Source organism: Trachemys scripta, chromosome 3 (genome assembly GCF_013100865.1).
Source record: "Trachemys scripta elegans isolate TJP31775 chromosome 3, CAS_Tse_1.0, whole genome shotgun sequence".
In the NCBI taxonomy this organism is placed as follows: domain Eukaryota; kingdom Metazoa; phylum Chordata; order Testudines; family Emydidae; genus Trachemys; species Trachemys scripta.
The window spans coordinates 139,199,178-139,225,536 of NC_048300.1; the positions used below are offsets into that span (position 1 = coordinate 139,199,178).

Below are 26,359 nucleotides of genomic sequence, written 5' to 3' on the forward strand. Positions count from 1 at the left end.
AAAAGCAGCATTAAACAAGCTACCATACCATTATTGTTGCGTTCATCAATGGGTGACCGTATCCCTCCGCCATTTATGATGCACATTGAAACATGATTCCATGTATTTTCATCTCGATGTTTGAGATTATTGTAAATCTGTAACATTAGCATAAAATATTTTTAACCACTTTTTAATCTTTGCTTAATCTAGATGCAGGAATTTTACAAGTTACAAAATCGGAGTTTCTGGGAGCTTTTTCCAGGTTGGTGGGCCTGGATTTCTCCCTAGGAGTTAGGGAGAAAACCAATTAATCAATCATGCCATTTACAGCTATCTTTAAAGAACAAACTTTTAAAAATTCTGCAGCCATAGTTTTATTATTTATTATTTTTACAAACAGATAAAGTTTAAAAATAAGCCTCTCTCGGTCTTTTCTTCCTCTGATCTCTGGAATTTTTTGAAAACCAGAGTGTGACATTATAGGAGGTAGAAACCTAAACTGCACCCTCTAAAGCCAAAACTAAATGAGGGAAGGGATGATTCATAGACAGTGTCATAAAGGAAAATTAAAGGGTGATGTGTTATTTCAGAAAATGTTGAAATACAGAGCAATAACTTACACATCTCTCAAAAATTAGGAAATGTGAAAGACCTTAAATATAGCTGTTCATAAAAACCTTGAAGGGGAATAATTAGAAAATTTAAACACATAAACCAGTCTAATGATGTGCCTTCAAGATTATTAAGGGACCTGACAGAGCAACTTACTGTATCACTAGCATTTAATATTTGAAACCTTCTTAAAAATCCTGGGAAGGTAGAGAACTAGAAGGTTGGAGGAAAGCAAATGGAGTGCAGATTTTTCCAAAAAGTAAAGAGCAATCTATATACCTGTTGCTCAGAGGACCAAATTAGACCCTCACTTAATGAGATCCTCCTGCATTTATCTCTAGTAAAGTAAATGGAAAACACACTCAGCAAGAGAATCAAAAGACTGCTATAGAATAATGAGGCAATAATCAGCCTGGTTTAAGAATAAACACTACCAGACTAATCTAGTATCTTTGTCAGGTAAATTACAAAAATAGTGGTTGAAGGGAAGAGATAGCAGCGATCACTGTATTGGGATTTTAGTGGAGCATTTGATGGTGTTGAAAATTTTTTTACTCTAATTCAAATCTCCTTGGACATGAACAACAGCCATGGGAATTAAAAATTAATTGGGAGCCTTAGTTCTTCAGCAAATTTTCAGCATAAAAACTTGTTTATGAACGAGAAATTGTCTTTCTGTGAATATTGGGCACCATCCACTACACTAATAATCAAAGCAAATTTGATTAAAATTTCAAATGACTATTCCCAGAGAGTTTGTAGTATCCACACAACTCTGTGCAACAAGTGCCAGGGATAAATGAACAATTTCTGATCCGTTCTCTTTTTTGCTCTATTGAGAACAGCCCTGGCCCCACATAAGGAGTTTCATCCTGAAACTTGCATAGCAGTGAGTTCCTGAGAGCTATTCATTGACTTTAATGAGTATTGTGGGAGTTTTGAGACTCTCAGGATCAAGTCCAAAAGGGAGAGCTAAACATATTCCAGACCTATCCAGGAACTGGTAGATCTTCTATGTCAAACACTTATGAAAGGAGTAACTGCTGCCTCAGAATTCTATGAGCTCTGCTAGGGATCTCACTATTACCAGACTTTAACATGAAAGCAACACAAAACCCTAAGAATCATAGAACTCTCTAGAGAGTCCAGTAAAGCTGAATTGTCCCAAAGCCCTCAAATATTAATTCAGATTAAATTATAGTCTGTCGTTTCTTACCATGGCATCACAAATCAAATTTCCCAAGTTGCATTCTTGGAAACGGCATGCCTGACTTGTACCATTTAGGTAAACTATAGTTTTTCCTATCACTTGGGAAGAAAAATTATTTAGCTGTATCTTCCACTTGTCAACTTCTTCTTTCAAGACTCTATCTAAAATAGAAGCATAGAATGAGGTTAAAATGGTTACTAACCTTTTGTAACTGTTATTCTTCGAAATGTGTTGCTCATGACCATTCCATACTAGGTGCGTGCGCACCGCGTGCACAGTTGCTGGAGACTTTCCCCCTCTGTGGCATCTTTTGGGCTGGCACTAGCACCCTCTGGAGTCATGCACATATGCATTGGTAAAAGGGGCACCCCCGACCCCACCCTTTCAGTTCCTTCTTGCCGGCTAACTCCAACAGAAGGGCAGGAGGTTGGGTCATGGAATGGAAATGAGAAACATCTCGAAGAACAACAGTTACAAAAGGTTAGTAAACGTTTTTTCTTCAAGTGCTTGTTCATATCCATTACATGGTAGTTGACTCACAAGCAGTACCCCCGGAGGTGGGCTTGGAGTTCATGGACATGCTGACTGCAACACTGCTCTCCTGAAACCGGCACATCGCAGGCCCACTGGGTGATGGCTTAGTGAGAAGTGAAGGTCTGAACAGACAACCAGGTTGCAGCTCTGCAAATGTCCTGGATGGGTACCTGTGCAAGGAATGCTGCCAACTAAGCTTGGGCTCTTGAGGAATGAGCAATGACTATGACTGGAGGTGGAACTTTTGCCTGCTTGTAGCAAGTTCAGATACAGGTGGTTATCCAGGATGAGATTCTCTGGAATGACATGGGTACCCCTCTCCTTCTTTCCACAATTGCTACAAAGAGTTGGGTGTACTTGCAGAAGGACTTAGTTTTCTCAATGTAAAAGGCGAGGGCCCGCCTAATATCCAACGTATGAAGGCACCATTCCTCCTTGGGTCTTGTAAGGTTTTGGGAAGAAAACAGAAAAATATCCTAGTTCTGGAATTGTGACACCACTTTTGGTAGGAAGGGCAGATGGGGGCACAGCTGGACCTTGTCCTTGGACAACACTGTTTAAGGGGGCACTGACCCACTACAAACCTGAGATCTGAGGTCACAGCTTTGATTTCAGAGACCTTTCTGGCTGAGGTAATTGCCACCAAGAAGGTGACCTATTACGGGGAGAGAAGCAGTAGAGAGCATGATTCCAACAATTCAAAGGGTGGCCCTGTGAGCCTCGACAGGACCAGGTTTAGGTCCGTAGGGGGAAGAGACTCATGAACTTGAGAGTAGAGTGTTTCCAGCCCCATGAGAAATCAAGCCATCATCTTGTGGGAGAACACAGATCTGCCATTCACCACAGAGGGTGGAAAGTAGAGATGGCTGCCAGGTGAACCTTAATATATGAGAGAGACAGACACTGAGGCTTTAGGTGTAGCAGATAGTCTACAGTTGACTGCAGAGAAGATCAGGATGGAGAGAGGTTCAGCTCGGAGGCCCAACAAGTGAAACATTTCCACTTGGCCAGGTAGGTAGTCCTGGGGGAGGGTTTCCTACCACCTATCAAGACCTGACAAGCCCTTAGCGAGCAGGCCTGCTCTTCAGGGTTCAGCCACATAGCAACCATGCAGTCAGGTGCAGGGAGGCGAGGTTCAGGTGAAGCAACTGGCCATGGTCTTGTGAAATCAAGTCCAGGGGGAGTGAGAGTGTGAGTGGACCTGCTACGGAGAGGTCCAGAAGCGTGGCAAACCAATGCTGGTGTGGCCATGCCAGTGCTATGAGGATAACCTTTGCCTTGTCCTGTGATTTTCAGGAGGACCTTGTGAACCCATGGAATCAATGGGAAGGCATACAGTAGGTGGTCTGCCCCTGAGAGCTGGAAAGCATCGTAAAGGTAGCCCATATAGTGAGCAGAACTGATGGCATTTCCTGTTCTGCCTTGTGGCGAACAGGTCCTCCAGGGGAGGCCCCCACCTCTGGAAGATGACACTGACAACCTCCAGGTGAAGAGACCACTCATGGTGAGAAGAAGAAGAAAAGGATCTGCTGAGGTGATCTGCCAGGGCATTTTGGGCTCCCAGGAGATGTGATGCCTCAAGGTGAATGACGTGTTTCATGCAAAAGTCCCATAGCTGGAGAACCTCCTGGCACAGTGCTCCTCCCTGGTTGTTGATGGAAAACACTGATGCAGTGTTGTCCATCAGAACCTGCACCACTCTGCCTGAGATCTGGGGAAGCCAAGCATACCTAACATTTATATGCAGGGCAAGTTCCTCCTGGGACCAGAAGCCTTGAGTCCTGAAACTGCCAAGATGGGCTCCTCACCCTGATGTATCTCAGACTAGGGTAATGGATGATTGAAGAGCAGCAAAGGATATCCCTACCATTACTGATCCTAGGTCTCTCCACCAGGTCAACAAAGCGATGACCGGAGGTGGAATCGTGAGTATTGAGTCTAGGTGATGTCTTCTCAGGGAGTAGACTGATGCCAGCCACATCTGGATGGGGTCTGAGGCATATCCTTTGGTACTGTACCACATCGGTACATGCCGCCATGCGTCCCAATAGTTTGAGGCAGACACGAGCAATTGTTACCGGGTGAGTCGTGACGGAGATCAGGTCTGATATAGCTCAGAATCTGGCTCTGATAGGTAGGCCTTGGCCTGTGTCAAATCGAGCACTGCCATGATGAATTCTATTCTCTGAACCAGGACCAGAGTTGACTTCCACTTGTTATCAACAGACCCAGGGCCTGGAAGGTGGCGTATACTGTACTGATGCTGTGTTGGACCTGAGCCTGTGAGTGACTCTCGATCAGACAATTGTCAATTGGCTTGCATGCTGAAGTGCTTGGCGCCAATTTGGAGCGGCTCAGCTGCAAGACCGGTCTGAGGGCTGCCTCCATGGATAAGGCCTTTAGACGAATATCCCATCCTTGTGTGTGCACGGTTTGAAACCCCTGTAGATCTGACACTTCTCTTTAACATGAGATTCCCTGAGGCACTTTAGACAGCTAGAGTGTGGGTCACTCACTGGCATTGGCTTGCCACAGGAGGCACACAGCTTGAAGCCTGGGGACTGGGACATGTCCAGCCCCTGTGGCGGAAGTCCCTCAATGACAGGGACAACTATTAACGCTATTACATAAACTAACACTAAGAACTATATACACTAAGTATACTAACTATGCAATATACGACAGAGAAGTCCAAACCACTGGGAAAGAAGCCTTGCAAGACCAAGGAGGATCATCCAGGCAAGCGTCATGGACGGCAAGAAGGAACTGAGAGGGCACGGGGCCAGGGGGGCCCCTTATACTGGTGCATGTGCATGCGACTCCAGAGAGCACTCGAGCTGGCCCAACGGCTACCACTCAGGGAAAAATCTCTGGCAACTGTGTACATGGCATGCACACACCTAGCCTGGAATAGACATAAGCAATACATCTCGAAGAAGAAGTCTTCCATTAATTAGATCCCTACGTTCATACAAATTTTATGGAAAATTTGCTCCTTAGTGATTCTAGAATATATTAACCTTTCCTTGCATGAGACCTCATTGAATAATATCAAAATTTACTTTACACGAAATCCAATTATGAGTGAAATTACGGAGGATCCTACTTGTTACAAGATTACAATATTCATTATAATCATAAAACCCAGAAATAGGGAGAAAATAGAATTAGGTGAGTGAATTGATCCCCTGCCACTGCAGGATTATTCCCTGCAGTACATTTGCAATTACTTTTGCCCAGGCTTCTTTTAAACTGCCAATCAATGGGACTTCTACCATGTCCTTTGGTCCAGCAGAAACTTTTTTTTTTTTTTTTTTTAAACATTCAAACTAAATTTTCTCTTACTTATCTCAGTTACGCCTAGTTATAGCATCACTACCTTACAAATTTGTTTAAAACACTATTTGCATATTTCAAAACTGAACAATCTTACCAATAACCCAAATAACCATATAGGATTACTCAACTAGGAATTAATTTTATATGCATAGATATCCTATTAGTAGCAAATTGATGGTTTATTTTCGGAAACCAAACATAACTTGGATACAGCCATCATACAATTTCTCTGATGATTTTGTATTGTGTATATCATTTGGCACGTTACAAGGTTAATTTGCAAGCAACATATAAGCATTAAGAATACTGTACTTCACCATGTATATATCTAGTAGTCTGAATTATAACATTCACAGACATTGGAGAATTACTATAATGTTCAAGACCTGGTTTAATTAAGCTCATAAAACTTGTGAAAACCATGTGACTGGCAAAGCTGAAACACCTAGAAGAATAGGTCACTTCAAAATTGACTATTTATATGCTGGTAGTGCCTAAGAGCTCCAAACCACGATCAGGGCCCCACGGTGGGAGGCAACGAACAGACAAGCAACAAAGAATACACATCCAGAGAACTCTTAATCTGTACATCAGACAGGAAGCAACCACTAAATGAAACAAACAGGATGGCTGGGTTGGAAGTATATGAGATATGTATTTACAAAACAAACCATGGAAGGATTTTCCTCCTCCACAGTTTTATAATGTTTGATGAAAAACATATGTTTTTTGTATATTACATTTGCACATTGATGTGCTTTGCCTGAATGTATTTAAAAGGTCATGAGCAACCCACATAAAACTGCTTGGTTGTTTTTACAATTAGAGTGAACTGAAATGCGCAAGAAAAGTGCTGGCTTGACAACCTCAGATCAAAGCCCTTTCTTTGTCCACAAACCAAGTGCAGAGATACCAAGAGCCCAGAGTTCCCCATCCTGCTCCAAACTCTGTTCTGAAGGAATCATCCTTATGGGATAAGATGTTAGTTTACTCTTCATGCCCATTTAAGCAATATTAAAATGAAATGTCTATAGAGTAGCCTAAAAATGCTAAATGTCATGGAAATATATCGCCTGAATGTCGTGAAGAAGCGATTAGTGATTTTACATAGACCCAAAAAAACCCAAACACCTGAAATGTGATAAACTGGAAACTTGTTTGATTGCTGAAAGGAGTCAGTGAAGAAAGCAGATTATAGCCTTATAATGTAGCCACAACTTGATGCCAAAGACGACCAAATTAAGAGGAATGCTAAATTCTCCTGTAGCATTGTACTTTACTTTTAAAAAAAGCAATAAAGCTAAAAGTTTAGCTGGTTGATCTATAGAAACTCAAATCTCTGTTTCACATACCTTCAGGAATACTGCTATTTAGCAAAATAGGGTTTCCAGATGTTCTAATTACATTTCCTTGATCATCAAATGTTACATTTAAATAACCAAGATATTTCCCAAAAGCATAGGCTTGTACCACTGGCACCTGCCTCCCATCATCTGACGTCACCAGGAATGGATAGTTGCCAGCTGGCATTTCATTGGAAGGTGGGGGGCCTGAAACAAAATAACCACACAAGTATTTTATCTTCAGAAAATTATCAGTAAGGACTTTCAAATAGGCTTTTCTTCCTTAAAAGAATATATGGAATATTTAATATCTATTAAATAATAATTTGGAAATAAAATAAGGTTCTTCAGGACTTGAGTGCAAGGGTGTATTTTCTCCTTGTAGAAGTGAAAAAGTTGAGTTGATTTTAACCTCTTACTTTGCTGCAAGATCTCTAACTCATAGCAATTAACTGAGAATTAAAACAAAAACAAAAAAAATAATGATTTTTCCATCATATATAAATTGTTGGATTTTTGCCTTCTGCTTTATTGATAACTTGGCTTCTCAGGTGACATTTTTCTGGAACCACGAAGCCCAAAAAGCATAAATCTAAGGAGGTGACTATAACAAATTACTACGTTATCACATTATTCCTTGATGAGATGGACTTCGTACTTTCGTACTATAAGATATTCATCCAAAAAGGAGAAGAGGCTTATCAAAGCTCCATGCACACTTCTCAGTTGAACGCTTAGATTCTGTTTAATTAAAAATAGGTTTACAGAGGATAATGTAAGAAACAGTAACACCTTCTTATTTTTTTAAACTCCTTTTAAATTAAACTTTTGTCTGAAGGTTCTACCAAAAATCACCCCACTACGAAAAGCATTCTAGTCCCAGATTCCAGTTGCCACGTAATTTGTGAATACACGGGAAGAACTGTAATTGTATTTTGGGTCCCCGAGTCAGCTATCTCCTGCCAACTATAAATACTTCTGTGAATGTTGGCAAGGCAAATGGAGCTCCTGGAACAGGTCCCAGATGTAATTGTAATGCTGCTAGAAGACTCAGCTGCTTGTTTGTAGCTAGTCTGCCAGAGTATGTATTTCCAAAAATCAAAGTAGAATCTTTGACTCTGCCAAAGTACTTTTTTTTTTTGGTCTGAACAGATGAATGCATCTGCGTGCATTCAGTGTAGACAGCTCTCAGAGGTTATTTTAGGATATTCACTTCTTCCACGTTTACAGAAAAAGTTAGATCTTTCCGAATTAGAACCCCCCTAGATATCCTGGAAGCGCACAAGCATTTATTTCATATCCAAGTCAGGGGAATTTCTTGCCTTCACGTATGAACAAAACCAATGAAGTAGATGGTGAAAGTAGTTTTTGTGTTTAAAGTTATTAATGTTGTGCTTACAAGGGTTCCTATGTCTTAATTCAAAACTGTAGGGTGTGATTCTTCCTAAACAACTAGAATAATAAAAGGAAGCAGAGGCTGATGGAGAAGATAAACTGCAGGGAAAGAGAGAGTGAAATGGAACAGCAATGTGGTGAAACAAGCAGGGATGGAAGAGAAGGAAAGGGACAGTGTGTTACTATCTTTCTACACACACAGTTAAGTAGGTCCCAAGTTACACAGTGATGGCTGGGCACGTGACTTGCAGCTAATTTTGATTGCTTTAAAAACTAGCCACTGTCACTTTTATTCATATACTATTTTTATTCATAATAAATGTGGCTTGTGCTTATTTTCAATAGATAGATAAAGAGAGAGTAACACTGAGATGAGGGGAAATTGCCAACAGAGTCCCTAGAAGACTGGGACAGGAAATCAGAATCCGAAGGAACAGGGAGAGAGAGAGAAAGGGGGCAAGAAGGAAGAGCGATGTCAAGTCACACTCTATGTGACAATTTTGTGGAAACTTTATAGGTTGCTGACAGAAGTTCAACATTCTTGTTGAAAAAAATGCAAGCCAAAGGACAACCACTTCCTTAGCCCTGGTCTACACTACAGAGTTATGTCAACGTAAGATAGCTTACATTGACTGTACTCAGTGTCTATGCTAAAATGCAGCTCTCATTAATGACAGGTTTCAGAGTAGTAGCTGTGTTAGTCTGTATTCACAAAAACGAACAAGAGTACTTGTGGCACCTTAGAGACTAACAAAAAATTTATTTATTTATTGGTGCCACAAGTACTCCTGTTCTTTTTGCTCTCATTAATGAAACTCTCCCACTACACCAACTTAACTCCACCTCCACGAGTGGCGTAACGCTTAAGTCAATGTAGTTAGGTCGACGAAGTGTCAGTGTAGATATTACGTTGCTTATGTTGACTGTTTCTGCTTCTGAGAAGCTTTCCTACAATGCCCCACACTGCCAGTTAAGTCGGTACAAGTGCTCTTAATGAGGACCCACACCAGACACAAGAAGCACAGAGTGGATGTGCAAAAACAGTTTAATTACTGGTGGCTGTAAGTCAATGTAACTTAGGTCGACTTAATTTTGTAGTGTGGACTTGCCCTTAGAAAAAGTTTTAGTAAATAAAGGTATGTCTACACTTACCTCCGCAGCGATCGATCCAGTGGGGGCGGGGGTCGATTTATCGTGTCTAGTGAAGACGCGATAAATCGACAGCCAAGCACTCTCCCGTCGACTCCGGTACTCCACTGGAGCGAGAGGCATAGGCGGAATCAACGAGGGAGCGTCAGCAGTCGACCTACCGCAGTGAAGACACCACGGTAAGTAGTGCTAAGTACGTCGACTTCAGCTATGTTATTTTTGTAGCTGAAGTTGCGTAACTTAGACCGACTTAGCTTGCTCCGCCCAGTGTAGACCAGGCCTAAGAGAGCAGACACAATGTTCAGAGGAAAGTCTAGTTAATAAAATTAGAGAAACACAGCAACACACAGGCCTGATTCCAGAGAGAGCTGGTCAGAGGACTAATAATATCCCGACTCACTAAGTGTTCACCTACTGAGGTCAGAGTAGAGTAGGTCTCTATTAAGGCCTGGTCTTGCACTTCCTACATGCATTTAACTCTCAATGAAATCAAGAGGAGGGGGGAGGACATGTTCTGACATGTGGACCACTGTAAGGATTAGGTTCAGATTCCTTAGCTAACTAAAGTCAAAGGTCCCAGTGCTTCCTTCAAGTCCCCAACTCCTACTATCTTTCCTATGGAAATCCATCAAAAACTACTGAGCACGCTCACTATCAGCATGAGCACAAATACATTTACCCCTTCATTCAAAATGTAGACAGATTCTGCTCTGCTGCTGAACTTTTTTATTTTTAAAGAACTGTAAAGAAATAAAGTAGGGTAAAGAGTTGTAGAGAAATGAAACAGACAGTTGGAAAAAGTAGCTACAAAAGCCATCATTCTTGCTAAGTGGCAAGATCTAAAGAAATATTGGGGGAGGGAGGGGCAAGAAGAAGAAGAAAGGGAGGAGAAAAAGGAACATTTTACATTTTTATCTGTGAAATGCAAGACATTTAGCAAAGAAAGCTGCTTGTGACTTCACTGATAAAATCCATCTCTCTTCACTTATTTCTGTGGAAATTGTCACCCTCTTAGGTGCTGTATTTGTGACTAAGCTTGGATATTAACCTTATATAATTAATATATCTCCTTATTGCACAAATCTCACCTTGTAAAAAAAATCACCTTAATATAAATACACCTATATCTGAATCAGCTTAATGTTCCAGACATTTTCAAATGGTGTTTTGGGAAACAGAAGGAGAGGCAATAACATTACAATGGCCCATATCCCCTTGGATGGGTGTTTTGGAAGCAAAGTAATCATGTTGCATCCTAGCAAGGAGAGAGAAAGATACCACATGTCATGTTAAGCTGCTGTTTGAACGTAAGTGAGGCTCAGGGTGAAATTTGTTCCACATGTGTGGCTCAGGGAACCAACAACATGCTAGCTTTCCCCCCTTTGCACTAAGAATACATTACTGCATGTAATGCTCCTGGAGGGAGTCTGTTCTAGTGGGATGGAGTAGCTTCATACTGGCACACACATCTATTAGAACTTGTTTGGTTTTGGATAGGTGCTATTTGCTGTTCTGTTTTGAATTAATACAAATCGACTGTGTCTTCTCATGATGGGAAATATCTCATAGTTGACTGCTATTCCTTAATGTCTGGTGATTGAAACTATTCAGCTTACAATTAACCCAAAAGAAGATTCAACAAAGGTAAGGAACTCTAAAAGGGAAGCAGGGGAGTGGAAGGGGACCAGCAGTAAGATCACGCAGTTACATTAGCTATATGCAAAACCTGATGGTTTTGAATTATTGGGAATTTTTTCCCCCATCTATGAATTATTAAAAGAGTAACAGCAACTATTTTAGACTCTCCCACAACCAAGCCAATATTGCAAGACAGAAGTGGACAAGCTAGACGGATATGAAGAAAGAGTATAATGGTCTTACAGATCAATTCAGGGGCAGTGGGGTTAGCCAGAGTGGGGAGATTATACAAGAGACAAGATCAGGAGAGTAAGAAGGGGGTTTTAACAGATGAGGTCAAGAAGCTTGACTTCGAGCTGAAAACAGTAGCCAGTGGAGGGACTCAAAGAGGAGTTCATAGACTTGCTATGACATTGTGTTAATAATAAAAGGAAGTCATTGTATATGTAACATACCTCCACTACCAAAATGCTTTGTAGACATTAATTAATCCTCAAAATACCCGTGCCTTATACTAAAAGCTCCTGAGTGCCTCCTGTGCATCCTCACATCCTGTTGTCTTCAAATAGGAGTTAAAGACAATTAGCATCCTATAGAATTAGGCCCTCCTCCAATGTGGGGGTGTTTGGGAGGGGGGAAATCACTAGCTCCCCCTCACCTGTGTTTTTCCTGTATTTTTGAAATAATCAAAATTCAAAACATTCTGACCCGCTCTATAGTTGGCTGAAAGATTAGAAAAGAACTTCAAATATTTTGTCAATTTTTTCCTCTAGGATTTTTCATTGACATTTCTTTTTTGTTTGAAATTAGAAAAAAAAATGTGTCCAGTTTAGGGAGTGAAGTAGAAATACTCAGAGTGGGCAACGGAGTCTGACTTGCCCAAAGTTACACACAGACAGAGGTTTCAGAGATGGGATAAGAACTCAGGAAGTTCTGGCTCCTAGCATTGTGCTCAGACAACAATGAAGCTTCATCCAGTACTCTGAAGTGACACAGATTCGCTGAGTGGTACTGACAGCTGATCTACACTGCCCAAGTCTTTTCAGACACACCAAGTAGTACTGCAGTGTATAGCCAAACATCTATGATCCTTATCTCTGCCATCTGGCTTGCTCCTAACCCATGTAACCTGCTGATGAGGATCCTTTCTCCAGAATAGGTGCTCAGAGTTTTTACATACAACATCCTTCAAAATGCAGGGATACGTATATTACCTACAGTTTTGCACTATTTGTTTGACGGGGATCCATAATTGTCTGTAATCTACTACATACTTTTCAATGTATAAAAATATCATTCCTTTAAAAGTCTGATATCACATAGACCTGCAAGACTAGAAAAGGAAGTTTAGATTATTGCAAAGGGCGATTTCTCCATTTCCAATGGAACTATGCACTTGTTTCTAGCCCTGAAAGGTCCTATAATGTTATGATTTTAAAACTAACATTGTCATCTAAAAAGGTTATTTAAAATAAATTTTAGGTGGATTTTTTTTTTTTTTAAACTGCTTCTGAGGCTCTCTACATTTGACCTTATGGTAACTTAGTCTCCTATCTTAGCAAGCAGACAAATGAAGGGGAAAAAAATCCTAGCAGCATTTTAAAAAAAATATCCTTAAGCATATACACAGAATGTGACCATGAGAGATGCGGGTTCTGGTACTCATTTGGGATGATCTTGCATAACTCATTTGTGGAGTCACCATTCACTAACTATGCCCATCCCAAACTCACGCTGTTAAGCCTTTGCGGCATACTGCAGCACCAGGCATTTTCTCACACACAGTTTGCACGCATGTATAATTTCTATAGACTATTTGGAACTTTGTAAAGAAGAGCTACAATCTGGGACAACGTTCAAGATGGAATTTCTTTTAGGCATAGGAAGACAGTCTGTGCACTTTTAATTTTCTATCACAGTGTGAAACATTCATGCTAGCACAATGTTTGGCAGTAGCTGGGTAGGCAACAACATAAAAAATTTCTACTTTTCTGTCACTTTGGGTATATATTCAGGATCAGTCCCTACACAGATCCATGTCTCAAACCACTTCTAAGTGTGTTTTCTGAAATGTTTAAGATTTTATTTTCTTCCTCTTAAAATTCAATATGAAAATATCAGTGGGATTCTTTTTTAAGAAGAAATGTTTGCCCTCATGGACTAAATAATACCATCACTAGGCCACCAAATATTACAAAGTACATATGTTTTACCATGTTTTAAAAATCTATATATACAGAGATAGGTTCTACAGGGTAACAGTCACCTACAGGATATTTGGAAAAGTAATCAAGGAATATACCTTGTTTTATATTGATTGATTTATTTCACTGATTCCTTTAATGCGTGTATCATAGACAAAGTAAATTAAAATATTTATTTACTCCCTTATTCAGTAAACTTGTAAAACATGTTAGAATCTCAGAAATGTAGGGCTAGAAGGGACCTTGAGAGGTCATCTAGTGCTGCCCCCCCCCCCCCCCCCCGTGAGGTAGGATCAAGTATACCTAGACCAGACATTCTCAAAACCACGGTCCAATTAGCACACAGCTGCAGCCCAAGTATTATCTGCACTTTGCATTTGTCTTCACTGAATTTCATCTTGTTGATTTCAGACCAATTCTCCAATTTGTCAAGGTCGTTTTGAATTCTAATCCTAACCTCCAAAATGCTTGCAACTCCTCCCAGCTCATTGTCATCTCAAATTTTATAAGCATACTTTCCAGTCCACTATCCAAGTCATTACTGAAAATGTTAAAAGTACCAGACCCCAAACTGACCACTGCAGGACTCCACTAAATATGTCCACACAGTGAACCATTGATAACTACTCTGAGTACAATCTTTCTACCAGTTATACACCCACTTTATAGTAATTTCACATAACTAGGGAAATGTAGTCTCTCTAATGAGAATCTCATGTGGGACTACTATTAAACAAGCTGCGCAATAATTTAGCAGCATTACCATTTGCATTGGAAAGGGTCGGTGTTGCACAGGTCATCCTGAATATGTTCAAAGAGTTAGGACACTTCTTACTCACAGAGGGTGTAAAAACTGGGAATGGACTCATGTCATAGTCCTTACTTGCTTACAGTAAGGATTGCAAAAGAACTACATCTCATGTGGGTTAGTCTCAATGTGATATGTGCTACATAAAGTTGATTGGTTTTAATTATACAGGGTGCCAGATCCTCAGTTGCTCTCAATCAAGGTAGCTCCACTGAAATTGCCGATATTCACCAGTTGAGGAACTGGCCACAGTACTTAGTTACAAGTAAATTACATTTTTACAAAGTCATCTTAGTTCAATGAGAATTCTCTTTCAATTAATGATCAGTTTTGGTTAAAAGCAACATTTTACTGAGAGATGCAATACCTGTATAAAGAAACGTGTTCGTATGTCCTCCAATTACAACATCCACTCCTCTCACTTTTTGAGCAATCTTTTGATCCACAGTGAAACCAGAGTGTCCTAGTGCAATAATTTTGTTAACTCCCAGTGTGATAAGTTTATCCACATGTGGCTGCAATGCTTCAATTTCATCTTCAAAATATATCTCCTTGCCTTAAAAAAAAAAAAAAGAGAGAGAGAAAGGAGATTATTAATATTTATGAGGTATCTAAAAATACTTGTGTTTTCACAAAATCAGATTATTGAAACAGCCGATGGACTATGGCCAGAGTCCCACAAACTGTGGGGAGCTCTGGCCTCTCTCAATATTTAAATGGCCATTTCTGCCATCAAACACGGGATTCTAGGTTGTGAGGTGTAAATGATCTCTGAATTTTAGTTGCCCCAGGGTCCCACATTCCTTTACAGAATGAAGCAAATGGGAGTCTTTTAATTAGCTTTATTGGGAGTTGGTTCAGACTTTTAATCTGGCCCAGTGTTTTCAAGTACTGTATAAGCAACCTAAACATTTGCGCTCAGTCTACCAACATATATATATATATATAAAAAACAAAGCTGTAATTCCAAGAAAAGATGCCGGTGATAACAGACAACAGAGCAAAGCCCCAATGGTTTTTGACTGCCATTAGAACTGAGAAACAGAGAGTTACATTCAAGTTTGTCTCATATGCATCATTTGGGTGTAAATATAACATTTTTTTGCCATATTATTTCCTACTGATTTTTCCTTAGAATCTTTCTTCTTCTCCCATGTTAATTCTTCTCTCACAAAGTCTCCCCTCATCCTGGCTTATTTTGTTTGTCTCCTTTCTATTCCACAGCAGTTCCCTCAGAGTCCTCCTGCACTAAATCTGCAGGCTCAGAGACAAATCCTACTTGCCTTCCATATGCAAATTATCTCATTGAATGAAATGAATCATACGATTTCTGACTGTCAGTGATACACAGCAATAGCAAAGCCTGAAGTGGAATTACTTCCCTGAAGGGAGAACCCAAAGATAGAGATTAAAAAGGGGTAAGTTTACCCAGCTCACAGCGTTGAGAAATCTTATGGTTTCTCTGAAATGTTTCTATTTTATCATTTCAGAAAAATTTCATTTATAATACAAACATGTACTCTCTCTCTACTGTATTTGCTGTGTCTTGGTCACACTCTTGATTTCTACAAAAAGGATAAAAAAGCAGCTATCCCAGGTGCTAGGTTCCCTTGACAAAGTTTTAAAATACAGTTCTTATAAATTACTGATCAACAAATTCTCCTTAAACTCTCCGGCCAAAAATTACTAACTAGAAAATAAACCACTCAAATTCCACCTCCCATCCCTCACAATTCTCCTCCATTCCCATGCATCTTGGGAGAATATAGGAGCCTTTCAGCATACCCTAGAGATCAACAGATCCAGGCTATTTCATAGCAAAGGGGAGAGTAAGAACTAGTCCAGAGTCCAATGCTAAATGTTTCAAGAAATAAAGAGTTACTGCAACAGAGGAACATTGACAAAGCAATATTATGGGGATACGTAAATTGTCAAACTGTAACAGTTCTGTTGTTGCTTAAGTGTAACCCAGGATTCAAAACAAAACACACAACTCATTGCTTAGTACTTGGTCACCCCTTCTCAAAAGTTTAAATTTAGTTTAAAAAAAAATCTAAGTTTTTTATATAACAGTTATTCATCTTTTTCTTTGTGGTCCAGCAATTCTATTAGTTAACACACTGAAAAAGAAACAACAGGAAATAAGTTTTCTAATTTCTTTAAACTTTAGAAAGAAACAGAAAAGGCAACTAAACAGCACTATTTTTTAACAAGACGACAAGCTAATGGGCTGGGTGCCAAAAGTATTAGGCACATGTCCAAGGATAAAATAATTGGCTGCTACCATAAGGATATGATTAAAAGAGCAGGATCACAATTCCAATAACATGGTTGTGGTATTGTTCTGGAAAACAGCTCAGAGCGATATTTGTTGACAAGTGTTCTCCATTGAATATTTCTACTATTCTACAGACAGGAGAAGTTATCAAGATACTGAAGTCAAAAGTTATGTGCAAAAATGTGATTTATTATTTTGCAGCACAAAATGCGTGCTAAGCACCTCACAGTACAAATAAAAAGACATGGTTCCTATTCTACAGATCTTACAATATAATGAATGAATAAATGCTGTCTTCCTTATTTACCAATACTTGGCAATTGTTGTAGGAAAAAACCTAGTAGGGTGACTCAAATGTGGCAGGTGGATTTAGTAGCGCATAGGACATCTTTTAAAAAAAGCTACCAATTAACAGCTTCATCGTTTGCGCTATGGATTATTAAAGTAGACTTCACCCACTGTTTCCAGATATCTATTAGAAATCCTTACTGAGGGGGAGAGAGAGCGCGACAGCGAGCGCTATGGGAACATTGGGATTGAGGTCCCACTGTTTCAAAAGATTTATGATTATAATATAGTGATAGTTGTGAACAGACTGTGAAGGTGACAATAGTAGCAGTAGCGATGAAAGACATCTAGTGATAATACAAAACAAATTTATATAAACTTGCAGAGAAAAATGGTGGTGCAAAATCCACACTTTATTCTAAACAGTAGTCTCTGAGGAGCTGGAAAGTCCTGTAAGAGCACAAGATTTTGGGGTAACTAAGGTGAATCTGAACTTCCTGAAATAAAGTGTGCCTATTAGACATGTCATCTTCCTGGAATCCAATCTCACAGCGACTTACTTTTTGGATTAAGGAACTAGGTTAATGTTTAACTCACCAACCCACAATTTCAGCCAGGAGTTTATCAGCACCACAGATTGCTAAATCATTTGTGACATAAATCACAGTATGCAGAAACTGAATCACCTTTTGAAAGCTACTGAAGGCTTCATACACTAAAGAGGTGTACAAGTAAAAAAGGAGAGAGTTACAAAACTGTGTTTGCTACATATGGTGGTCCCTAGAAAACTCCCTATTAATGCCAACTGCTTTTCGATTCCTCAGTTATACTACAGTATGTACTTAGTTTGTGACTGCTTTAGTTTTGCCTAAGAAAGTAATAAGCCTTCTGTCTTAATACACCTCTACCTCGATATAACGCTGTCCTCGGGAGCCAAAAAATCTTACCGTGTTATAGGTGAAACCGCGTTATGTTGAACTGGCTTTGATCTACCGGAATGCGCAGCCCCGGCCTCGCGGAGCACTGCTTTACCACGTTGTATCCGAATTCGTGTAATATAAGGTCGCGTTATATCAAGGTAGCCGTGTACTACTACTTCTCTTTTGGCTCCTTATTGGGTCTTTCAGTACAATTATAACCATCTCTAGGTTTTGCTACAAATTTATTAAAATATGTCCTTTTACTTAACAGCAGTTGTAATTCACCACCATCGAAATTCTGCTCCAATATCTTTCACAGCTACAGAAAGGCTAAATTGACAGTACGTATTGTGCCTCTCTCAAAATAGATAAACTATGACACCGTTCCTCAAGAACTTATTTTAATTCGTAGCATGTCCAATTTAGCCAACTTTCTGGATTGCCTGGATGAGATACCCAGTGCTCAGGGAATACATAGGCTCTGAGCCAGGTGCTTTCCCACATTGCTTTATGGATATTATACAAGCAGGGATATTGTGCAAGCAGAAATGCTAGGGGCTGAGACTGCCAACCTCCCTGGTTGGGACAACACTCATAGGTAAACATTTGGAACATATCAGTTAAAAGAAAATTTCTGGTAAGTGCTGTATTATTTGTCACACATCTTATGCATGTATATTCATCTCTCTTCATACCCTCTGCACATATAAGCTTCTCACTTTGCTGAGGCAAAAGGAAGAATACATTTTTCCTTGTTATTCCTTAGAGGAAAAGGATGGACTCAAATAACCCAGCCTCGTATGTCAGAAGGCAGATCAAAAGTTTCTGTTGACCACAGAGAGGTCTCCTCTGTCGATGTGTTTAACCATTTGCATTGGACTTTTATGTCAGTTGTACATTTGAATACTTTGTTTAAATATTATCATACCTTCCCTATTCTGGGCTAATTTACACCTTCATTTTTACAGTTATGATTTTATTTCAGTAAGTAATGGTCAGAAAAGTAGTAATATCTTCCTTGTATTGAAGATGATTTTTTTTTTTTTAAATGCTATGTTCAATGCACTTTAATTCCATTGTGTGTCTAGGATAAACAAGAGAGGAATGCCAGGTTCTTTTATTAGGCATGGAAGTGGCTCTTTTGCACCTACAGTGATGTCCTGTATCTGATTAAAAGGGCAAGATGAGAAACTATAATGTGAAATGGTGTTTTTATTATTCTAAAATACAATTATCTGTTCTTAAAATCAGAAGTAGTTTATTTTTGTCTAATTCCTTTACACTAATTAAATAAATCTTGATCACTAGAACAACTTATTTGTCTGAAGAGGATGAGTCTATGCTTCATCACTTCTGCTATCAGTCACTGATAGAAAATAATTGTGATTCCTTCTGTAGTCTAATTTCTGGTATATACTTGAGATGCCAAAAAACACAGGGGGACAAATTCTGCCCTCAGATACACATATGCAACTCCCACTGACTTCAGTGGGATTTGGGCATGTATCTGAGGGCCGAATTACATTCCTCAGAACTCAAAATTTTCAGATTGTAATAAACTCTGTAAAAACACATTTTCCTTAATTATACAAGATGTATTCATGTCTTCAGGCTCTCTTATGTGGCCAATAAGGAGAAAAATATATAAGCCTGCTTTTTTTTTTTTTTTTTTTTTTTTAAAAACACTATTGTAAACGTAACACCCCCTTAGTGCAGTGCTTCGCATGTTCTAAATGGATCTGTGTATGGAACACATCTTTTCATATAGCTCGAACATCCAGCAGTTAAAAACAGTCAGATGGCCAGGGAGCTGAATAATATAAAAGTTCTATAGGCAACTAAAACCCTTCATCTGTATTCATGCTAGGAAACTATATATAGTTAAAATTTTAGCATTTGACTGTTTAAGAACATAAGAACGGCCATACTGTGTCAGACCAAAGGTCCATCTAGCCCAGCATCCTGTCTTCCGACAGTGGCCAATGCCAGGTGCCCCAGAGGTAATGAACAGAACAGGTAATCATCAAGTGATCCATCCCGTCACCCATTCCCAGCTTCTGGCAAACAGAGGCTAGGGACACCATCCCTGCCCATCGTGGCTAATATCCATTGATGGACCTATCCTCCATGAATTTATCTAGTTCTTTTTAGAACCCTGTTATAGTCTTGGCCTTCACAACATCCTCTGGCAAGGAGTTCCACAGGCTGACTGTGTGTTGTTTGAAGAAATACTTCCTTTTGTTTGTTTTAAACCTGCTGCCTATTAGTTCCATTTGGTGGCCCCCAGTTCTTGTGTTATGAGAAGGAATAAATAACACTTCCTTATTTACTTTCTCCACACCAGTCATGATTTTATAGACCTCTATCATATCCCCCCTTAGTCATCTCTTTTCCAAGTTGAAAAGTCACAGTCTTATTAATCTCTCCTACTACGGCAGCCGTTCCACACCACTAATATATTTTTTTTTGCCCTTTTCTGAATCTTTTCCAAGTCCAATATACCTTTTTTGAGATGGGACAACCACATCTGCATGCAGTATTTAAGATGTGGGCATACCATGGATTTATATAGAGGCAATATGATATTTTCTGTCTTATTATGATCCCTTTCTTACTGATTCCCAACATTCTGTTCAATTTTTTGACTGCCTCTGCACATTGAGTGGATGTTTTCAGAGAACTATCCACAATGACGCCAAGATCTCTTTCTTGAGTGGGAACAGCTAATTTAGACCCCATCATTTTATATGTGTAGTTGGGATTACGTTTTCAAATGTGCATTCCTTTGCATTTATCAACACTGAATTTCATTAGCCATTTTGTTGCCCAATTACTTAGTTTTGAGAGATCCTTTTATAGTTCTTCACAGTGACTTAACTATCTTGAGTAGTTTTGTATCATCTGCAAATTTTGCCACCTCACAGTTTACTCCTTTTTCCAGATCATTTATGAATATTTTAAATAGGACTGGGCCCAGTACAGACCTATGGGGGACACCACTATTTACCTCTCTCCATTTTGAAAACTGACCATTTATTCCTACCCTTTTAACCAGTTACTAGTCCATGAGAGAACCTTTCCTCTTATCCCTTAACAGCCTTTGGTAAGGGACCTTGTCAAAGGCTTTCTGAAAATCGAAATACACTACATCCACTGGATCCCCCTTGTCCACATGCTTGTTGACCCTCTCAAAGATTTCTAGTAGACTGGTGAGGCATGATTTCCCTTTACAAAAACCATGTTGACTACTCCCCAACAAATTATGTTCATCTATGTGTCTGACAATTTTGTTCTTTCCATAGTTTCAACCAGTTTGCCCGGTACTGAAGTCAGGCTTACTGGACTCTAATTGCCGGGGTCACCTCTGGAGCCCTTTTTAAAAATTGGCATCACATTAGCTATCCTCCAGTTATTTGGTACAGAAGGGGATTTAAATGATAGGTTACAGACTACAGTTAGTAGTCCTGCAATGTCACATTTGAGTTCCTTCAAAACTCTTGAGTGAATACCATCTGTTCCTGGTGACTTATTACTGGTTAATTTATCAATTTGTTCCAAAACCTCCTCTAATGACGCTTCCAATCTGGGACAGTTCCTCAGATTTGTCATCTAAAAAGAATGGCTCAGGTTTGGAAATCTCCCTCACCTCCTCAACCGTGAAGATCGATGCAAAGAATTCATTTAGTTTCTCCACAATGGCCTTGAGTGCTCCGTTAGCATCTCGATCATCCAGTGGACCCACTGGTTGTTTAGCAGGCTTCCTGCTTCTGATGGACTTAAAAATTTTTTATGCTATTACTTTTTGAGTCTTGGGCTAGCTGTACTTCAAATTCTTTTTTGGCCTTCCTAATTTTTTTTTACACTTCATTTGCCAGAGTTTACGCTCCTTTCTATTTTCCTCAGTAGAATTTAACTTCCACTTTTTAAAGGATGCCTTTTTGCCTCTCACTGCTTCTTTTACTTTGTTGTTTAGCCACTGTGGATCTTGTTTTGGTTCTCTTACTATGTTTTTTTTAATTTGGGGTATACATTTAAGTTGAACCTCTACTATGGTGTCTTTAAAAAGTTTCCATGCAGCTTGCAGGGATTTTACGTTTGGTGCTTTGTCTTTCAATTTCTGTTTAAACTAACCTCCTCATTTTTGTGTCGTTCCCCTTTCTGAAACTAAATGCTACAGTGTTGACCCGCTGTGGTGTTTTCCCCACCACTGGTATGTTAGAGTTAATTATATTATGGTCACTATTACCAAGCAGTACAGCTATATTCACCTCTTAGACCTGATCCTGTGCTCCACTAAATCAACAATTGCCTCTCCTCTTGTGGGTTCTAGGACTAGTTGCTCCAAGAAGCAGTCATTTAAGGTGTCAAGAAACTTTATCTCTGCATCCTGTCCTGAGGTGACGTGTACCCAGTCGATATGGGAATACTTGAAATCCCCCATTCTTATTGATTTTTTTTTTATTTTATTTTAATAGCCTCTCTAATCTCCCTGAGCATTTTACAGTCACTATCACCATCCTGGTCAGGTGGTCGGTAATATATCTCTAAAGCTATATTCTTATTATTCAAGCATGGAATTACTATCCATAGGAGATTCTATGGTACACTTCGATTCATTTAAGATTTTTACTTCATTTGATTCTATGCTTTCTTTCACATCTAGTATCACTCCCCCACCAGCACGACCTGTTCTGTCCTTCCAATATATTTTGTACCCTGGTATTACTGAGCATCCTCATTCCACCAAGTTTCTGTGATGCCTATATCAATATCCTCATTTAATATGAGGCACTCTAGTTCACCCATTTTATTATTTAGAATTCTAGCATTGGTATATAAGCACTTTAAAAACTTGTCACTTTTTAGCTGTCTCCCATTACATGATGTAATTGAATTAGACTTTTTTCATTTGACTGTTTCTCATCAGATCCTACCTGTATTTTATCATCTTCCATCCTCTCCTCCTTAATAGGACATAAAACAGTGGTTTTCAAACTTTTGTACTGGTGACCCCTTTCACATAGCAAGCCTCTGAGTGTGACCCCCCATATAAATTAAAAACACCTTTTTATACATTTAACATCATTATAAATGTTGGAGGCAAAGCAGGGTTTGGGGTGGAGGCTGACAGCTTGCGACTCCCCATTTAATAACCTTGCGAGCCCCCTGAGGGGTCCCGACTCCCAATTTGAGAACCACTGACATAGAGAACCTCCATTAATAGATCCTCCCCTAAGGGATGTCACTATTTGGACCACGTGCTACTCCATTTACATTGTTTATAAGTATATGGTTTGTTCCTGCTATACTAAAGAAAAGCATACCTGGATTTGAAAGGAAAGATGTTTCCTTAGTGGTATAGCCAACAATTCCGATTTTTTCTGAACCAACATGTAGTATTTTATAAGGCTGAAAATATCCAGCAATCCTGGATGCTACTGATCTGCTTGCCTGAATGTTTGCACTCAGAATTGAAAAATTAACATTTTTAAGTAGCGGATCCAATAATCCATCCAGACCATTGTCAAACTCATGGTTCCCCAAAGCCTATGAAAAACAAAAAGGAAAATTATTAGACACCCCCAAATAATCACTATAAGTGCTCTCTCAGAAATTACATACGGGGCATTTCTAGCATAGACGCTCTCCCGTTGACTCTGGTACTCCAACGGAGTGAGAGGGCAGGCGGAGTCGAACGGGGAGCGTCAGCTCACCGCAGTGAAGACACTGCAGTGAGTAGATCTAACTACGTCAACTTCAGCTATGTTATTCACGTAGCTGAAGTTGCGTAATTTAGATCGATCCCTCCGAGTGTAGACCAGACCAAATACAAAATTAAAATGCAAATACAGTACACTGTCATGTAAAATGTAAACTACTAAAAAAATAAAGGGAACGTTTAAAAAAAGATTTAACAAGGTCAGGAAACTGCTGCTGTGCTTGTTTCATTTAAATTAAGATGCTTAAAAGCAGCATTTTTCTTCTGCATAGTAAAGTTTCAAAGCTATCTTAAGTCAAGGGTCACTCGTAAACTTTTGAAAGAAACACCATAGCGTTTTGTTCAGAGTTAGGAACGTTTCAGAGATACCAACAACCTCCAGTCCCCAAGTGTTCCTAACTCTGAGGTTCTACTGTAGTAGCATTACTTCCCCTCCCTTGTCTGGACAACATTCAGTGACCAGGCTTTCAGCTCAAAGCAAATATTACCTCGCCTTTTGCCGCAGGTTCACAACATCCTTCACTGCTTCACCAGGCCAACCCCAGGGCTCAGCTGGGAGCTCTGCCCCTGTCTCCCAGGGGCCCCTGTGGTTCTTACTGCGCACCAGCCACTGCCCAACCTGCGCATCTGGCGAAGCCCTGCGACGGCGCAAGCCTTAGCGGGTCAATTTCAAAACGCATGGAACCCATTTCCCTGCAGCTACACCACCACCCTGCGCCCTTCCCTTGCACCAGCCCCCTCATGCTGCCTCTCCAGCCGCACCCCAGCCCGGCAGCGCCCCGATCATGCACCACCTATGCACACACACCTCTCCTCCCGTAGCCTCAAGTTGCACTAGAGCCGCCGCCCTTGCCTGACCCCCCGCAAGGCGAGAGGCGCCTGCGCCTTACCATAGCGTTGTAGCCCAGGAGGTTCATGAAGCGGACCACTTCCCGCCCCTTGAAGTAGCTGAACCACACGGTGCCCTGGTACTGGTCGCCGGCGTCCAGGAGCAGCACGTTGGGGTGGGTGGCTCGGATCTCCTGGATCTTGGTGTATCTCCGCGCCACCCCGCCATAGCAATCCTGGGGGTGGCCGCTGCGGCGGCTCTGACACTTGCCGGAGTCGCGGCTGGTCTGTTCCACCCGCGCGTGGACGTCGTTGGTGTGGAGGAGCGTGAGCTGGAAGGCGGCCCGGGCGGCGTGCGCCAGGCACAGCAGCGCGGCCAGCCCCAGCCAGGGGCTGAGCGTCCCGCGCAACCTCCCCATGCCTGCCCCGCGCGCAGCTGCTGCAGCTTAAAGCGGGGCCCCACGGGGCTGGTAGCACTGAGGAAGATCCATGGCAGGTAGTGGGAGGGTTTGACGGCTCCTCCCCACAGGGCTTGGGTGTTGGCGGTTAATCTAATCCTTGTGTTCCTGCAGCTGCTGAAGTGAGGGGTGCGGAGAGATACAAGGATGTCCGAAGAGTGCCCTATCCCAGATAAAGTTACACACGCTGTTCCTTCCCCTGCCTCGCTCGAAACGGGGCGAGTCCGGGCGGCTGAGAAATTGCGTGTTCTTGCTTTGCCCTGCAGCCGCAGGAAGCCCGGCTAGGCAATATGTATAGTCGATATGTCAACAGGACGTGATTCAGGCGCCAGGGTGGTTTGGCCAGCAGAGTGTTTGAGTTGGAGCTCACGGGCTATTTGCAAGAACTGCATTGGCTAGCTGTTCCTCCTAGAACACCTGTAATCCACACGCACTTTGTCAACAGGTTTAACGTGTAATGGGCAAGAGTTTTCACTGCGTCGGTTTCCCTAAAACCCTCATGAAAATACAGCCACAGCTGGGGTGGGGATGGACTGCTCCTCAGCAATGCCCTGAGAGGAAAACTCCACCAGGAACCGTCCGTTCTCACAAGACGCCTCAATGTATCTTTAATGTGCAGGCAGAACACGCAAGACCTGTTTTAAGGTATTTTCTACCAATGACCCCATAATACTTGGGCGTCAGTCCCAGGGCCTGGGGTGGGCTCCAGTTGTGAGCCCCGCAGGGCTGACAGCTTGGGGTAGTGGGGGAGCTGGTAGCTGGCAGGGGGCTCCAACTGTCAGTGCCCCACAATGTCTAACACAGGTAAGTCAGTGGAAGGTGAGGACGAGCACTGCTGACAGAAGGAGCATAGTGTGAACATGAAACACTGCTTTAATTACTGCTCTGACTGTACATCCCTTTAAGTTGACTTAATTTTGTAGTGTAGGGCAAGTCTATCCACTTCATAATTGCTTAAAATTAAAGTGCCATTTTAACCTTAAATAGTGTCACCAGTACAATAGTCTATTTAATTATAGCTTTAGTGATCTTATTGTAGTTTCAGTAGATTTCACATACTGATTTAAAAATAAGATCTTTCTGTTCTGTGGTTGGATGCTAAATTTATAGCTGAGGCTTGAGGTAGAAAACAATAGAGGGTTTGAAATGATAAGCAACTTTAGAGAATAGATTTAAGTTGCAAGTGACAGCTGGGATGAAAATTATAATAAAGCTTCCTCTAGTTGGTGGATGTAGTTCCACATGTTTTATATTTATTACACAACCAAATTACCAGAGAGCAAAGAAAGACTATTTGATAGCTTTTGTGTGAGTACTGTAACTATTGTATGTCAAAGTATTTCTTCACATGATCCGATTTTGCAAGTCGTTTCCTTGTTTTATCTCCACATCACTCTTGAAAACAAAAATTTGTAACTGTGGGGAAAATGATACTTTATCACAGGGTTGGGTAAGGCTGTATCAATTGCTGTCTTTTTCTTGTTGGGATGATGTCAGGCCCTTGTCTCCTTGGAATCTGAAGTTGCTGAGATGGAATTTGAACTGAGTTTGGTCTATGTTCCCTTCTCCCCTCCAACCCGTTTACTGAAAAGTAAATGAAGTTTCGTATTCTTCTGCACTGTTATGTCCTGTGCGTGGTTTTTGAACATTGACT

At 40.7% G+C, this 26,359-nt stretch overlaps 1 protein-coding gene across 2 annotated transcripts in view; it reads right to left on the minus strand.

Moving 5' to 3' along the window:
• The window catches only part of NT5E (5'-nucleotidase ecto), a 41,594-nt gene extending 16,609 nt beyond the window's left edge, over window positions 1-24,985 (minus strand). The window contains exons 1-6 of one of the 2 annotated variants that reach the window (XM_034766096.1): window positions 24,310-24,983; window positions 23,025-23,247; window positions 14,582-14,770; window positions 7,030-7,227; window positions 1,811-1,965; window positions 29-137 (exon numbers count right to left, since the gene is read on the minus strand). In XM_034766096.1, coding sequence (XP_034621987.1) covers window positions 29-137; window positions 1,811-1,965; window positions 7,030-7,227; window positions 14,582-14,770; window positions 23,025-23,247; window positions 24,310-24,666 — 1,231 coding nt within the window. In that variant the 5' untranslated portion in view covers window positions 24,667-24,983. Of the gene's footprint in view, window positions 1-28; window positions 138-1,810; window positions 1,966-7,029; window positions 7,228-14,581; window positions 14,771-23,024; window positions 23,248-24,309 lie in introns of both variants that reach the window. The other variant, XM_034766097.1, reaches the window with a different exon arrangement.
• Between the last annotated feature and the right edge of the window lie 1,374 nt (window positions 24,986-26,359).